Source organism: Grampus griseus (assembly GCF_964374135.1).
Source record: "Grampus griseus genome assembly, chromosome: 10".
In the NCBI taxonomy this organism is placed as follows: Eukaryota; Metazoa; Chordata; class Mammalia; order Artiodactyla; family Delphinidae; genus Grampus; species Grampus griseus.
Genome location: NC_139004.1, coordinates 73,970,592 through 73,987,444, shown reverse-complemented (window position 1 = coordinate 73,987,444; position 16,853 = coordinate 73,970,592). Strand labels below are relative to the sequence as shown.

The 16,853-nt window shown below is 37.0% G+C and overlaps 1 protein-coding gene across 1 annotated transcript in view; it reads left to right on the top strand.

Annotated features, from left to right (window-relative positions):
- The first annotated feature begins 457 nt into the window (after positions 1–457).
- CFAP20DC (CFAP20 domain containing) overlaps positions 458–16,853 on the top strand; it is a 266,609-nt gene continuing 250,213 nt past the window's right edge. The window contains exons 1-4 of the mRNA XM_082663225.1: positions 458–793; positions 3,141–3,230; positions 5,714–5,807; positions 12,903–12,975. Coding sequence (XP_082519351.1) covers positions 773–793; positions 3,141–3,230; positions 5,714–5,807; positions 12,903–12,975 — 278 coding nt within the window. The 5' untranslated portion in view covers positions 458–772. The remainder of the gene's footprint in view (positions 794–3,140; positions 3,231–5,713; positions 5,808–12,902; positions 12,976–16,853) is intronic.

Here is a 16,853-nt window from a genome sequence, read left to right as displayed (position 1 = left end):
GGAACCTTGAGCAAAAGGTTCCATGATTCCACGACTCCATTTCCTTCAGCAACCTACCAGTTATCAGTGTTTACAACGAAGAGAGACCAAGCCGACGTGACAGATTTTCTAGAAGAATCCAGCACCTGTGGTAGCTCTTAAGCCAGGTTAAGTTTAGGCTTTTTTGCAGACACAGGTCACGACTTAGTGCGGGCGCTGGTCACAGGTTCGGCGTCCCACCCTTTGAGCGAAAGACGGTCAGTTGCCTGGGCAACGCCTACGTCACTGCGTAGTCTCACGTGTCCGTCGGCGTGAAGCTCGGCCAGCGCCACGCGCAGGCGCCTCGTGGGAGCCAATGGGCGCGGTCGGAACGTACGCCCCGCTCGGCCCTCTTCCGAGCGGATTCGGGGGCGGGGTTGGGCGGCGGCGAGAACGCGCCAGCCTTTCTCCGGTGAGCAGGCGGGCGGTTGTCGGAGGTTCAGCGTCTGGGCTCTCTGTCACGTAGGTTACGCACACGCTCAGTCCCCTGGGGCCGCCCGGAGCCCGCCCAGGCAGCTGTCCCCTCCCAGACTCCGGCGTCCCGGAGGCGGGGCCGCGATGGTTCGGGTCGGGGGCCCGAGGTGGAGCTGACAAAGGGCGGAGAAGAACCTGGCCGAGTTGGGGCCGACCACGAAGCCCTTCCCCGCCCGTCGGGCCCTGGCTTCCCGCCCGCCGATTTCCAGCCGTCAGGGTCACGCTACTCCCTGGAAGCCCTGAATTCCGGTGCCCCTCAAGCCCCGGGCCCCCGGCGGGAATGTTCAAAAATGAGTACCAGGTAACCGGAAACGGCTCTCCAACCGGTCTAGCTTTGTACTGTTCGGTGAGATAGCTCACGTCCGGGTGAAGAGGAACCCCCCCCCCCCCAAGTAATACTGTCTTTCTCGGGGTAAGAAGGAACTAATGGATAAGTGGTCTTGACCCAAAAAGAGAAAGAAAAGAAAGAACTGCCGTGTGGGCATATGATTTGACGTTCCCTCTCCAGCTCCGTGCTTCTCAAGGTGTAGGGATTCCCTGTGTTTCTGACTGAAATGCAGCCTTAAACCCCAACCAGATCTCCGGAATCAGAACCTTAAGGGCAGGACCCATAAACCTTGAGTTTTAACAGTACTGAGGCACACTGGTATTTAGGCACAGAAGCTGTTTAGCAGAGAGTGAATGAGTGAATGCATGAATGGGTTAAGCCAAGAAAGAAAATAAGCACTTTGGCCGTGTGCTGTTTTCTTTTCCCCCCAAATTGGGGGCGGGTCAGTGATTCTGAAAGGCTGTGGTACATTAAGATCATTTGGAGTACTTGTAAAAATACAAGTACTTGTAAAAATACGGATTTCCTGAGCCTCACGTCAAATAGAGTGAATCAGAATCTCTGTTGATGGGGCTAGTTAAATTACCTTTATAGCACCTTTCTCCATTTGATTCTGATGCAGGTGGTCTAAATACCACACCGAGGGAAACTGCTTCTGGGTCTTCCTCAGTCACTTTGAGTATCCTAGTGGGTCTCCAAAGCGCTCCTGCTTTCCTCACTTCACTGGGCACCTCCCTGATCTTCCTTGACCCTAGTCTCCTTCCCTCCCCTCCTACCTCTACCTGAGGTTACACTCTCCATTTACAGTCTGTCTGCTATCCTAGTACTGCTGTTAGGAACAATTTCGCCATCAAATACTACCTACCTTCTTATGAGTGCCCTCAGGGTATTCTGCAGTTCTCTTTCTTCTATTCCGTTTGATGTCATTAAATCTGTTGGAACAATTTTAGAGAGTTTCTCTTGCTTAATATAGGTAAAATATATTGTTATAAAAAAGCAGGTGTCTACTGTGGGAAACAGGTGATAGCAGAAATGGGGGCGGGGGAGGTATTTTTCTATCTCACCAGGTATAAGAATTTTTCTCTTTAAAAAAAAAAAAGAAAAAGCTTCCTCACATTTAAAATTCATAGTGAAATATGACCTGACCCCAGAAGCTATAGTAATTCAATTCCACACACAGTTTGCACATAGTACTGTCTACAGAAGACGGTAAATGTCTTAACTTCAAGTGATTACTTGTTAAAACTCAGAAGCAAAAATATCTTTATATTATTTGGAAAAATTAAAAGCAGGAAATTCTTTATGAAAGTCACACAGATTTGCTCATGTGCTGCTTATTATTTAACAGGCCATAAAAGAAAACCATATTTACTCTCATTTCAGGTTTTCAGTTTCTTGCAATAAACTCTTCCTTAGAGACAATCATCTTTAATTCCTCTCTTATAATTAAAGCATATGGACACTCAGTAATGTGTTTAGTGTTTTTACCTGAGCATGTCCCTCCATGTTCCCAGGTTTACAATAGGGAACACTTAGCGTGTCTATGGAAATGATTCCCTATTTTTTTGGTACATATTTTATAGATCACCAAATTAATTTGTATTAAATATATAAAAAGATCTTATAGGAATCATCAAAATAAGAATCACTCCCTCTCCAAGTCCAGGCTTCTTTTATTGACCCAGTACTAAACTATCCAGTTTGCCCTTTTTTTCAATAATCATTGCTGGTACTAATGAGCCCTTGCTTTGTGCAGCACACTTTATTGTGTGTGATGGTTTATGTTTACTATCCTATGTAATCTAACAACCCATTTTACAGATAGAAAATCAAGAGGTTAAGTAACTCCAAAGTCAGATAGTTAATAAATGGCAAACCTGGTATTGGTGCTCAGGTTAGTGTAACTAAAAAGCTTGTAGCCAGAGATAACTATCAGATTTTATTGGCCTGGCTTGAGAGTTGAGTTTAAACCCATTAGTGTGTGTTGAATAGAATATTTTATAAGCATGAACTATACATGTGAAGTAACTGAACCTTACACTGAGAGACTGTAAGGTTTGTATGGCATGGAGTTTATTTAATGTTTATCATGCTTTTAAAAACATTTCTTAAACCGTTAATCCAAGGTGACCTGAATCAGAACAGTTGTTGCTTAGATACAATCAAGATATAAAGTAGGAGTGATAAGAGGGATAATGTTTCCTCTCAAATCTACTTAACTTACAGATGCCTGGAACAATGGGTATAGACTATGTGGTGGATAGTATTTCCTCCTTAGCATTGTCTTTCACTTTAATTTTTAATATTTTTTTTTCCCTAGGGAGGTGCATTTGTTGAAATCTTTACTGCTCAGGGAAAAAATCCTGGAGCAAAATGGAAGATCCTTGGCAGTCCATCTGTGATTTGGAAAGTAAGTGTTAGAAATTAGAGCCACCTAAATCCTGGAAAGAAATGAGAGTAAAGATTATAACAAGAAGGGCTTCGTAAGATTTCAGAACCGATTTTTCTGTTCATTCACTTCAAATCCCTTCCGTGATATCATTGGCTGCAGCCCTCACAGACACCCCTCCTTGGCCATTGAAGACCTTGGCACACAGCTCATAACCCATCTCTATATGCCAAGTCCTGCCGCTGTTTTAGGTGACTTCAGTTTCTGTGAGGAAAAATCTCCAAACCCTGGGCTTCTCAGCTTCTTGATTTCTTCATCTCTGATGACGTCTTCCACTCTACTTCAGCAGCCTTTCCCACTGTCACACCTTGTACCTTATCACCAAAAATTGCAGGGCCTCTGAAGTTACTGAGAACTTGAGACATCCCTCTCTGAGTCCAGTCTTCGATTCTTAATGTTGCTTGCCTAGTTACTCCCACTGTATTTGTTCTTCAATCTAATTGAGACTCTTAGGCCATTGACCATTCTGCTTTTCTCCCTGTGTTTAGATTTATTTACTTAGTTAACCTACTTACTCACTCATTCTGTCTTCACTCTTTTCTCTCCAGCCCAGAATCCATGGTCCATTATTTCAGTCACTTCCCAGTCAAGACCTCGAATGCCCCTGTTCCTTGTCCTTTCATCATGCCTGCCTAGCAAACGCCAACCATTTCTGAATCCCTGATTCTCTCTTTTCTGTGCCTGCATCTGGGCTTCTCAATACCTTTGGAAAAATATCTATAGTCTCTCAGATTGATAATGCTATAAATTCAGTGTCAACAGGCCCGGAAGTTCTCCTGTTCTCTTGTTCTCTAAAATGGTTCTTTCTCCATTATCTTCAGGTTTCCAGCCACTAACTTCTTACCCCCATCCCCATCCCACACCCAGGACAGACCCTCCTCACTCATTCACCAGAAGACCTCACCCCCCATTTCACAGGGAAAACTGATGTCAGCAGGTAGAAACTACCTCATCTTGCTGCTACCAGATCTAAAAATCTCTATCCTTCCCTGTTCTTTCCTCTTTCTCTTCTCTCTTGTACAGTTGAGAGAAAAACACCTTTCTAGGGACTTTTTTCTATGGATAGTTTTTTTAAACTACTCTTAATTGAGTGCTTACTATTTGCCAGCCATAGGATTCAGCACATTACATGTTATATAATCCATACAATAACCTTGTATCTCACAAGGTACCCTTATGCCTATATTATAGGCATAGTAAGGTTAAGTGACTTGATCAAAATTTTATAGCTCTTGCTATGAATAAAAGTTAAATGTGGCTGTGAGGATACAGAGCAGAGAGATTAGGTAAGGCTTCCCTGAGGAAATGATACTTGATCTCTGAGAACTAACTAGGCACCAGGTGGAGCTGATAGAGAGAAGCACATTTCAGACAATGAGAAAAGCAGGTACAAAGTCCTTGCTTTGGAGGAGCTTAGAATTTTTAAGAAACTGCTAGAAGGCTACAGAGGCTAGGATTCAGAGTGAGGGAGAGTGCGAGGCAGGAGATGAGGTTTGAAAAACTGGGCAGGGGCTAGACTACACAAGGATTTGTGGCCATGCTCAAGATTTTGGTAAGCTGTTGAAAGGTTTTAGTATATGCCCAGCTTGTGTGTAGATGAAATAATACACTTGATGTGTATGTTCATTTGGAAGACATAAGAGATGCTATTGTGATGGATATGATGCAATTTTATTTAAATGTTAATTCTTAGCAGCCATTAGTTACGATGTATTTCTTAACATATACAAAAAGGAAGAGTGGGAGGATGTATGAAATATTTTATCGTGAAAAAGGAGTCTTTATACTTAAAGATTGGAAATTTGATCCAAGATAAAAAAATAACCATTTACAGTAGCACTTTGACTGATGGAAATTAGACTCTCATGTGTAAGTTTTTCATTTCCAAGCTTGTTTTGTTTCTGTTCATTTTTTAGGTAACCTTAGTTGTAACACTTTAATTGGTAGTGATTTTAAGTAAATGATGTATAGAACTTCAAGTTAGAGGACTAGTAAAATAAGGCACTGATTAATTCTATATGAGCCATGGCTTGAAACCAAGGAACTTCCAAACTGGATACAACATAGATTAGATGGCTTATTGTACTGTTAACAGAAAATGATGTTCAGCCTATGCTATTAGACAGAAACACATAGGTTAAAGGAGGGAAAGCGTAACTAAACTCTGGAAACTTTAAATTAGTAACTTGGGAATCCCTGAAGTTGGAGAACTTTTTATCATCTAGAGGAAGAGTGTCTTGATATAGTAGAGAATTTGCCAAGTGGCTAAGGGTGGCTTCTATATTCCAGTTCTCAGCAAGTCTCAGTGTAAGAGTATCATCAAGGCCTGAGCTTATTTTAAGTCATTTCAGTGTAGGGCTTTTTCTGTGGGCTTGCTTCTCCAGTTTTATAATAGAAGTCAAATAAAATATGCAGTTACCACTGTTTTCATTTTTGTTCTGTAGGAATTTGATAAAGAAGTTAAAAGTTTTGTGTTTGTCCTGGAAGGCAGCAGCCAAACAAATAAAATTCAGTTACCAAAGGAGAATAAGCAAATCCGTAAGTAAGACTTTTAATATTGAAGCTTAACATTTGATGCTTAACATTACACTTTTAAGTCTCATAAACAGGCCTATTAGTTTGACTTTTACTGGCATCTGTCGATGTAATAAGATTTTTTGTAATTTAGAGAGTAACTTTATACCAGGCTTTTGAAAAGAGATTCTGCTTCATTGTTTATTAGAAATTTACTTATATGTTAAAGAAGATTTAGAAGATTATTCAATTAATTAGACTAGTAATGATATTTATTAAGCACTTACTGTGTGTCAATGACTTTCTAAGCATTTCATATTTTTTAATTTTTTCAGTCCTCACAATAGCTCTTTTACAGATGAACACACTGAGGTTGGTTCCTCATCAAGAGACCATGAGTTCCTAAATTATCGTAAATCAATTTGTGAGAAAAAAATTTATGTAAAATACTATATAAGGCATTACTTAGTAAGATATCAACTTATATACCTTTAGAAATATTAGTATCTAATGAGTAAAGATATGAATATGTGATTTAACAAAAACCCCAAAAATAGACTTCAATTCTTACCTACTTTGGAAATGAGGATCAGAGTTTTAAAGCAGAAGGAACCCTGAGAGATCACCTAAATTTATGATCAGAAGCCCAGTTTTTGGCCACACTGGGGTTAAAATTCAAGGCTCTGCTACCAAATTAGGCTTTGTGTACACTGATGTGATTTAAGAAATATAATTTATCAAAATGCTTAATCATATTTTCATTAACTGTATCCAATATTTAACTATTGTGACTTAGCAAATGTAGGTAACCAGCTGTTTTTTTACATTCATTCTTTACTTCTTCATTCATTAAGAACATTTATTGAATACCTATTGTGTACCAGGGACTATGAAAAGACCTATTCTTGGTATCTGATTTTCTCATTTTAATTCGGTTTTCTAAACTTTTATAGGCTGTGTGTTTTATCTACTATTTCAAGCTACTACATGCATATTTTAGATTTCTCAGACATAAACCAAACCATAGAAATTATAGATGGAAGATGATTTATTTTAAAGTGGTATCTTTCTAAATAAAATAAGAAACAGAACCTCAAAGAGAAGGGGTAATCATTGTTAAAATAATTTTTTTAAATTTACTACCATTTTAAAATCATGATTTCCTCATAGTTTGCATTTTTTAATAGCAAAGATTTTTGTCATTTCTGCATAAATTTGTACTGATAAATAAAGTGAACTAAGATGAGCCATGGAAACATGTCTGAAACTGGAAGTTATTCTTTAACAGGAAACATGGTCCATCTTTTTTTAAGAATATTGACTTTGTAAAATAGATACATTTGATTTACAGGAACATAACTTTATTCTAAACCAGTGTTCTTTTGTTTTTTCTTACTGTTGGCTTCTCCTTCCATATGATGCCGTCAGCATCTATGCATATGATGATGTTATTGACAAAATCAAATCACTTCTAGTAACGTTTCTCAGTTGGCTCTGAGAAAGATTTCTCCTCTACCAAATGCTCAGTGATTAAAGACAAGCTCCCCTTTCCCACTTTTATCTAAGTTTCTTTTTAGAAATAAAACAAATTTAATGTGTTATAATTGCTTTTTAAAAATGGAAAGATAATAGTTTTAATTGGAAGAAAGGGAAGAATCTTTTAATGTATTTCTTGCACAATGCCCTGTAATTAAAAATTAATCTGGCTTTTCAGTAGCATGTGCAGCCCTGTAACAAATGAAACAGTTTATATAGTCTGTCCTGCACCAATGTTTTTAAGATTATTTGGAATTTTTGATAATGGGAATTTATAGTTATTTTCACTTGTATAAAATGACCTTCTATGTGACATTGTTATGGTTAACTTTAAATTTAATGGCATGCCTTGAATAGAGAATTGGCTTTCTGTTAACATTTCTAAATTAAGTTCAGTTACCATTATGTATTCCTATTTTAAGAGTAAACATCCACTTTATTTATGCCAACTTGACATTAGGTACCTTGTATGTGTTTCCTACTATATTAAGTACCTGTGAAGAAAGTCTAATAGTGAAATTCAGTATTTTTAACTTTTCACTTTAAATAGCAATATTTCTGAATTGTACTTGAGCATCTCTAAATATGTCAAAGTTTTTTTTTAAACTCAGCATCTGATCAAATAAAGGAAGGTGTGACACTGATTATCAGATTGTGTACTTCTCCAGGGCAGGACTCTTGCATCATCTACTTTGTACCCCTAACTTAGTGTGTCATAGATAGTTGGTGTTTAGTAATTTTGTTAAACTCGCCATACTAAGAAACTATAACAATTTAGGTTATAATTTCTCCTGGTAACCATTTGGCCTTGATAATGAGACTTGTAAATCATTAGCCAGTTAAATAAATAAATCCATGTTGCTATTAATGCTGGAACATGTTATATAGAGTTGCCCATAATGAGAAGAAGCTCTGTTACATGTAAACATCTATCATTTGGATGGTCTCTCCGGGGACTTTCTGTTTGAGGCTCATGTTTGAAACCATTGTTTTCTCTGCCTGTGGCATCTGAATCAAATGGTGTGTCTGTCGGGATCAGCATCCCTGAAGCCCTGTGTTGATCTAAGTTTCAGCTGCTCTGGTGGATGAGGTCATCTTTATGAGGTTCCTCTCAGCCTCCCACTGCCCCAACTTTTGGTCTTTTTTTCTTTAAATAAACTCATTATGACTTCCTCTTTCTAAAACCCTTCAGTGACTTTGACTTCACTATTCTACTGATACTGCTCTTGTCAGAGTCACTAGTACTCTCTCTGTTCCTGAATCCAATGGCCAGTTTTCAGCCCTCATCTTGCTTAACTTAACAGCAGCATTGACAAAGGGGACACACTCCTCCTTGATATAGTACTTTCTTCACTCATCTTCCAGGATGCCCATACTCATAGTTTTTTTTCTCCTACTTTGCTGGTCTTTATTCTTAGTCTCCTTTCATGGTTCTTCCTCTTCTCCCCAACACAACTTAATGCTGCAATGCCTCTGGACTCGGTCCTTGACCTTCTTGACCTTGAACTACATTTACTCCTTTGGTTTTGGGCTCTAGCCTCATGGCTTTAAATATCATCTCTGTTGTATACTAGCTTACATTTCCATCTCTGACTTGTGTTCCAAACTCCAGATTTGTATATTCAGTTGCTTAGTTGACATTTATACTTGGACAGCTTTACCCTAGAAATTTTTCTTCCTCCTCCTGCAGACTGCCCCATCTCAGTTGTTAGCAATTTGTCTTTCAATTGCTCAGACCAAAAACTCTTAAATCAGCTTGATTTTTCCTTTTTTTCATCTAGAAAATCTTATTGGCTCTATCTTTAAATTAGATTTAGAGTCTGACTACTTCTTGCCACCTCCCTGCTACCACCCTGGTCCAAGCCACCATTATCTCATGCTTGGATTATTGCAGTAGTCTCCTAATTAGTCTCCCTGTTTCTGACTTGCCTCCCTACAGTCTGTCGTCAACTTATCAGCCAGAGTGATTCTGCTGAAAATACTCCCTCTTTCTCAGGGTAAAACCCCAAAATCTTTAGGACCCTGTGGTATCTGCTGCCCTCTTCACTCTTTTTACTTAACTTTAACTCTACCTGCTATTACTATTTCCTTTTTCACTCTGCTCAAACTATACAGGTCTCCTTGCTCCTTTCAACCATAGCCTGGTACCTTAGCACCTTAGCTCTGGTGCACAAGCCGCACCCTCTACCTAGGGCTTTTGTTCCCCAAATAGCTACATGGCTCACTCTCTCCCCCTCTTCAGGCCTTTACCAAATAAAATGTCACCTTCTCAGTGAGGACCCATCCTGATCTATACTTAAATCACAACCTGTGCTTTGTATCCTTTCCCCATTCTTAATCCCCTTTACCCTGCTCTCCCTTTTCCTATAGTAATTATCACCATTTAACATGCTGTTTATGTTCTTTTATTGTTTTTTTCATCATCACCAGAAACTAAGGCCTACCAGCACAGAAATTTAGTCTATTTTGTTCACCTAGAACAGTGCCTGGCACATAGTAGACATTCAGTAAATCTTTGTTGAGTAAATGAGTGAATGGATGAGTGGCTTCCCATTGATTTTAGGATGACCTGTATCCTTCACATGGCTTTCAAGGCCCCACGTAATTGAGTTCCTGGCTATTTGGCAGACTTATCCCCTGCTACTTTTCCCCTTCTGTCTCTCCTACCAGTCCTTTAGGCCTTTAAGTTCATGCAATCTACTATAGCCTCTTCCATCACATGATGGAGTACTCCCTCTCCCTGCAGTATTTATTCCTCTCCTCTACCCCTATCTTCCTTGCCCAGTCAATCCCTGCTGTTCTTCCCAGCTGAATTCCAATGTTACTTCCTCAAGAAAACCTTCACTCATCGTCCTCTTCCTCTCAAGGACCCAGGATTATATGCTTTCATAGCACCCTGACCTTCTCCTTCATGGAACTAGTATATAAGTTCTAAGAGGGTACTAGAATAAGACCATGCCTGTCTTATTCACTACAAAAGCTTCAACACTGAGTCTTGCATATAGTATATGTTCAGTGAATCTTTGTTAAAGGATAGATCTAATTTAATCTACACAAATGATTCTGTGAGGGGTAAACCTAAATTATCAACTCAGTTTTACACATGAAGAATAAGAAGTCCCGAACAGGTTTTCTGATTTGCCCAAGGTATATGGAATAACACATGATGAAGGGATAATTGTTCTCTGTGTTGCAGTGGGAAAGGTGTACTTTAGTGCGCTGTTTGTGCTAGGGCTGTGATAGAACCAGGAAATATCTTCAGTCATGATTTATCAGGTCACTTATAAAGGATTACTGTACTGTGGTCTACTCCCAACTCTTTGGACAGTGTAACACTTGCAAAATGTATATTGAGGTATATATATACAACTGTCATTTGCTGTAATGAAACAACTGTAAAAACCACTGTTTAAAAACGTAATGGTGTTTTACCAGATAAATGTGTCTTAAAATATTCGAAAGAAGAAAGGATCTGACCCCTTAAAACATAGAGGTAGTTTCTGTCTCAGGCAGAGAAGAGATTATAAAACTGCAGAAACCTGGATATTTCAGTAAAAAGAGTGAATTTTTATGAATTTTATGTACTTGATGGGCGTTTTTGACTAACAATAGTTTCACATTCAGCATTTTAAATGTAGATTTTAAATTCAAATTTTAAATATCATGTAGACATGAGGAGTCAGTTTATATTTACTAGGCCACTGGGAAAAAAATGTTACTGTAGAGTTTATTTAGCATTTCTGACACACAGGATCAGTGTATGTCAAATGTTATTAATGTACTTTTTTCTTTGTCAGATGATCACCATATGGTATTGTACTTATTTTAATCTTAGAAGTGAAGCCTTTTGGAAACCAGGGTTTCTATACGTGAGAGAGTTGAGTTACAAAGCTCTCTTTGGGGGGGCAAACATCTTTCATATCTAAAAGTGTTCATACAAAAATGCCCTATATGTGTAGCTCTTTGTGTTTGAAGAGAACAGTGCTGATTCAGTGAGATTTGTGACATAAATTAGGGACCTTTTGTAAAGAGTGACTTCATTTATCCCAGTGCTCTCTCAGCTCTACTTATGGGGGCCTTTGTGCAATGGAAAAATACTGTAGGTCCAATCAATGGAAGATGCAAGAGAGAGATAGATTGATTAACAGTGGTTTATTTAAGTTGGCCTCATTTTGGTATCTCATTTTGGTTTTGTAATCCAGAACTCTGTTTGTCTTGTTGGCTTTTCCCATAAATATGGTAGAATCTGATTCCTAGAGAATTTTCTAAGTTCAGAGGCTGTTACCCCTATTTCCATTATGTTGCTTACTCTGCTGTTGGCTCTTTGCAGCCGTTTATAAGCTTAGTATTTTAAGTAAAAGTTACCTTTGTATGTTTGATTTTTAAAATGTTAAGCACATTCAGTCAAATATGGTTTTGTTTCGAAACTAGATTTGGGGTAAAATATAGGAACTGTTTAAGTTGTTCAAGAATGTTGTAAAACATTTTACCATAGGAATTCTAAACCAGAAGATCTTTATATATAGACTACCCAAACATGTACTGTTACTTTAAAAGACTTAAATTTGTTAAGTCTACTAAGTTGGAATAAACAGAAAATAACGTGCATGTTAGACCAGTTGCCTTCCTTGAGGCCTTTCTCCACATATTGGCCTGTACTGTTAGATTTGTAGGAGAGGTTCACAGATATATCGACATTTTCATTTCCTACCCAGTGTCTCACATTGGGAAAAAAGTTCCTAGAAGTCATGTTTTAGGAGGAAGTGATACTAAAACGTTTATTAAGAGCATCATAATTGAGAGATCAAGCAAAAGTTCAAAAGCTAAGAGGAAGGGAATTAAGTGAATGGGTCTGAAGAGGTAATGTGAAATCAGTTGATTTTTGAAGCAGTTGTAGACTTCAGTTATCAAAAGTACCATAGGTCTTTCTCCAAATATTTTTTTAATCCAGGTGAAGCTCGTGATGGGGAATAAAAACTATCAGGTCTTAATTTGTGAGCATTAACTTAATCAAAAATGTATTAAATTAGCAAAAGGTATTATAACAGAAAATATGTTCATCCATCTCATTTTAGACACATTTAAAACCATATGAACTAGATATAGCTCATCAAACCTTCAGCTGCAGTTGTCATAATTAGAACTGGTTTTTTGATCTATTGTTTTTCGTTCAGTTGTTAAGTACAGTTAAGTACAGTTAAAATAATTGCCACATGCTTTTATAACTGCCTTAATGAGAGTCCGTAGTTCAATTTTATATGTGTCTATTGAATGTGTGCACTTTCTTGCAACCTAATAAAAATAGTAAATAAAAAATTATTATTTTGTAAATTTTCATTAAAATTTCACCAAGCCCATAGATGCGACTTTAAAAGACAGCATTTGTTGTTAGAGTTTGATTTGAGTTCATCATTTTTTTTGCTTTTATAATGAGGTTGTAACTCAGGGGTAGTGCTGTTGCAGTTCTGTGCATTACTGAAATGATAAAAGCTTCAGCTTGTTGATGACATGTGATTGTTTTGTTTATATATACATATAAATGGTTTGGACATATAAATGTATATTTTCCCCCTCTCGTTTTAGTTGGACTGATCCAGAGGTTTCTTGTACTTCAGATTTACATACCCCTGGGACAAGACTTCGCTACTGAATTGCTGTAAGATACACAGAATTTCTTTCAATGTTTTATGTGTATTAGACATTTGATCAATTGAAGCAGTACGAAGAGTCATTAATTACAAGTGGCAGTTTTTGCATTAAAGAGCAGCGACTTATCAAGTCAACATGAAGTAATTAAACTAATTTAATGGTATTTCTCAGATATACTGTAGTCTGGCATTTCCCTAAGGGAAGAAAGCAAATTTCATCTGTTTTAAGAAAATATCAAAGGATTCTGAATTTGACAATAAAGAGCCTATAATTTGAAGAAATAAATAATCCAAAAGTTTGAGATTTTATAGTTCAAATGAGGGGTGATGTTATCTTTTGTACTGTCTGCTATTGGAAACTGTGTTTGATTTCAAATTAATTGAAATACCTCATTTTAATGTTATTTATTTTTTATTTTTTAAATTTTACTGAAGTATAGTTGATTTACAGTGTTTTGTTAGTTTCAGGTGTACAGCAAAGTGATTCAGTTATACATATACATATATTCATTCTTTTTCAGAATCTTCACCTATGTACGTTATTACAATATTGAATAGAGTTCCCTGTGCTATACAGTAGGTCCTTGTTGGTTATGTATTTTAGATATAGTAGTGTGTGTGTATGTTAATCCCAAGCTCCTAATTTATCCCTCCCTCCCAAATTTCCCCTTTGGTAACCATAAATTTGTTTTTGAAATCAGTGAGTCTGTTTCTGTTTTGCAAATAAGTTTATTTGTATCATTTTTTAAATTAGGCTCCACATATGAGTGATACCATTATGATATTTGTCTTTCTCTGTCTGACTTACTTCACTTAGTATGACAGTCTCTAGGTCCATCCATGTTGCTACAAATGGCATTATTTCATTCTTTTTTGTGGCTATATTCCATTGTGTATATGCACCACATCTTCTTTATCCATTCATCTGTTGATGGACATTTAGGTTGTTTCCATGTCTTGCCTATTATAAATAGTGCTGCAGTGAACATTGGGGTATATGTATCCTTTCAAATCATGGTTTTCTGTGGATATATGCCCAGGAGTGGGATTGCTAGATCATATGGTAGTTTTATTTTTTTAGTTTGTTAAGGAACCTCCATACTGTCCTCCATAGTGGTGGTACCAGTTTACATTTCAACCAACAGTGTAGGAGGGTTCCCTTTTCTCCACACCCTCTCCAGCATTTATTGTTTGTAGATTTTTGATGATGGCCATTCTGACAGGTGTGAGGTGATATGTCGTTATAGTTTTGATTTGCATTTCTCTGATAATTAGTGAGGTTGAGCATCTTTTTATGTGCTTTTTTGGCCATGTATGTCTTCTTTGGAGAAATGTCTATTTAGATCTTTCTTCTGCCCATTTTTTGATTAGGTTGTTTGTTTTTTTGATATCGAGCTGCATGAGCTGTTTATATATTTTGGAGATTAATTTCTTGTTGGTCACTTTGTTTGCAAATATTTTCTCCCATTTTGCGGGTTGTCTTTTTGTTTTGTTTATGGTTTCCTTTTCTGTTCAGAAGCTTTTAAGTTTAATTAGGCCCATTTCTTTATTTTTGTTTTTAGTTTCATTACTCTAGGAGGTGGATCCAAAAAGATATTGATGCAATTTATGTCAAAGAGTGTTCTGCCTATGTTTTCCTCTAAGAGTTTTATAATATCTGGCCTTACATTTAGGTCTTTAATCCATTTTGAGTTTATTTTTGTGTATGGTGTTAGGGAGTGTTCTAATTTCATTCATTTACATGTAGCTGTCCAGTTTTCCCAGCACCACTTATTGAAGAGACTGTCTTTTCTCCCATGTGTATTCTTTCCTCCTTTGTCATAGATTAATTGACCATAAGTGAGTGGATTTATTTCTGGGCTTTCTATCCTGTTGCATTGATCTATATGTCTGTTTTTGTGCCAGTACCATACTGTTTTTATGATTGTAGCTTTGTAGTATAGTCTGAAGTCAGGGAGCCTGTTTCCTCCAGCTCCATTTCTTTCCCTCAGGATTGCTTTAGCTATTTGGGGTCTTTTGTCTTTCCATACAAACTTAAAAATTTTTGTTCTTTGTTCTGTGAAAAATGCCATTGGTAATTTGATAGGGATTGCATTGAATCTGTAGGTTGCCTTGGGTAATGTAGTCATTTTGACAGTATTGATTCTTCCAATCCCAGAACAGGGTGTATCATTCCATCTGTTTGTGTCATCTTCGATTTCTTTCATCCGTGTTTTATAGTTTTCACAGTAAAAGTCTTTTGTCTCCTTAGGTAGGTTTATTCCTAGGTACAGTAAGTCCCCTACATATGAACAAGTTCCGTTCCAAGAGTGCTTTCGTAAGTCCAATTTGTTCGTAAGTCCAACGAAGTTAGTCTAGGTGCCCAACTAACACAATCATCTATATACTACTGTACTGTAATAGGTTTATAATACTTTTCACACAAATAACACATAAAAAACAAACAGAAACAATAAAGAAAACATTGTTAATCTTACAGTACAGTACCTTGAAAAATACAGTAGTACAGTATAACAGCTGGCATTAGAGGGGCTGGCATCAGGTGAACAGGCAAGAATTACTGACTGGAGGAGGGAGAAGAGGTGGGAGATGGTAGAGCTGAAGGATCATCAGCAATAGGAGATGGAGGGCAAGCTGCAATTTCATTTACACCTGACATTGGTGGCACAGTTTCTGGTTCCTTGCTGGAACCAGATACACATTCGCATCTTTGAAAGTTTGCAGCTTGAAGGTGCATATGTAGGGGATTTACTGTATTTTATTATTTTTGATGCAGTGGTAAATGGGATTGTTTCCTTAATTCTCTTTCTGATCTTTCGTTGTTAGTGTGTAGGAATGCAAGAGATTTCTGTGTATTAATTGTGAATCCTGCAACTTTACCAAATTCATTGATGAACTCTAGTAGTTTTCTGGCAGCATTTTTAGGATTTTCTATGTATAGTATCTTAATGTTATTCACTTTAGTTAAGAAATATTGGTCTTTTCTGTTGACATATAGATGTCTTGGGATATATTTGTTTTAAATGGCCTTGCTACGAATTAATTGTTTAGCAAAAATGAGCATATACAAATTTTACTCAGTTAAGCTACCTGTTGTCTGATACAATTCTGAGAATGAAAATAACATTTAATTTGTATGTTCAGATAGAATGGAATATTGTTTAGGGTCTCAGTAATAAATTTGCATGCTTTCAGTAAAACATTATATTTGGAGTATGCTATTTTCTAATTTTTCTTTGTAACTAATAGCTGTCCAAGGTCAAAGCTTAGGCTTTTATTTACCCTGCTGGAAGAAGTGACTTTTCCTATTAATGAAGTTAATTTTGGACTAGTTACAGCGGTGTGAACCAAGCAGAAGGAAGAGCTTTCTTAATAAAATGAGATTAACATAAACTCGAGGTTATTAGTTTCTCTTTGTTTATGTGAATTAAAATATTAATAATGTGTGTATATGTTGGTAAAATATGAATTTTAGCTAATAATATATTTAATTTTGTTTTCTGGAATGATAAAGGATAGATGGAACAATTTATATTTTTATTTTATTCAACTTTAAATCTTATAAACTTCTAAGATTTTCTGTTATCATCTGCTATGGTCACCAAGATTCTTTAAAGTAGTTCTTATAGTAACAAGACCAAAGCAGCATTTGATGCTCTTATGTATTAGATTGGCCAAAAAGTTCATTCGGATTTTTCTGTAGATGGTTTGGAAAAACCCAAACGAACTTTTTGGCCAACACAATATCTTTTTCTACTTCTGCAGAAAAAGTATTTTCAAGACTCTAAAAACATTCTAAAGTTACAGTGTACCATATAAAGTTTTATTTTCAGTGTAGGGGAAAGTGGTTTCCTACCAAATGGAAGAAGACACATTATATTTTATT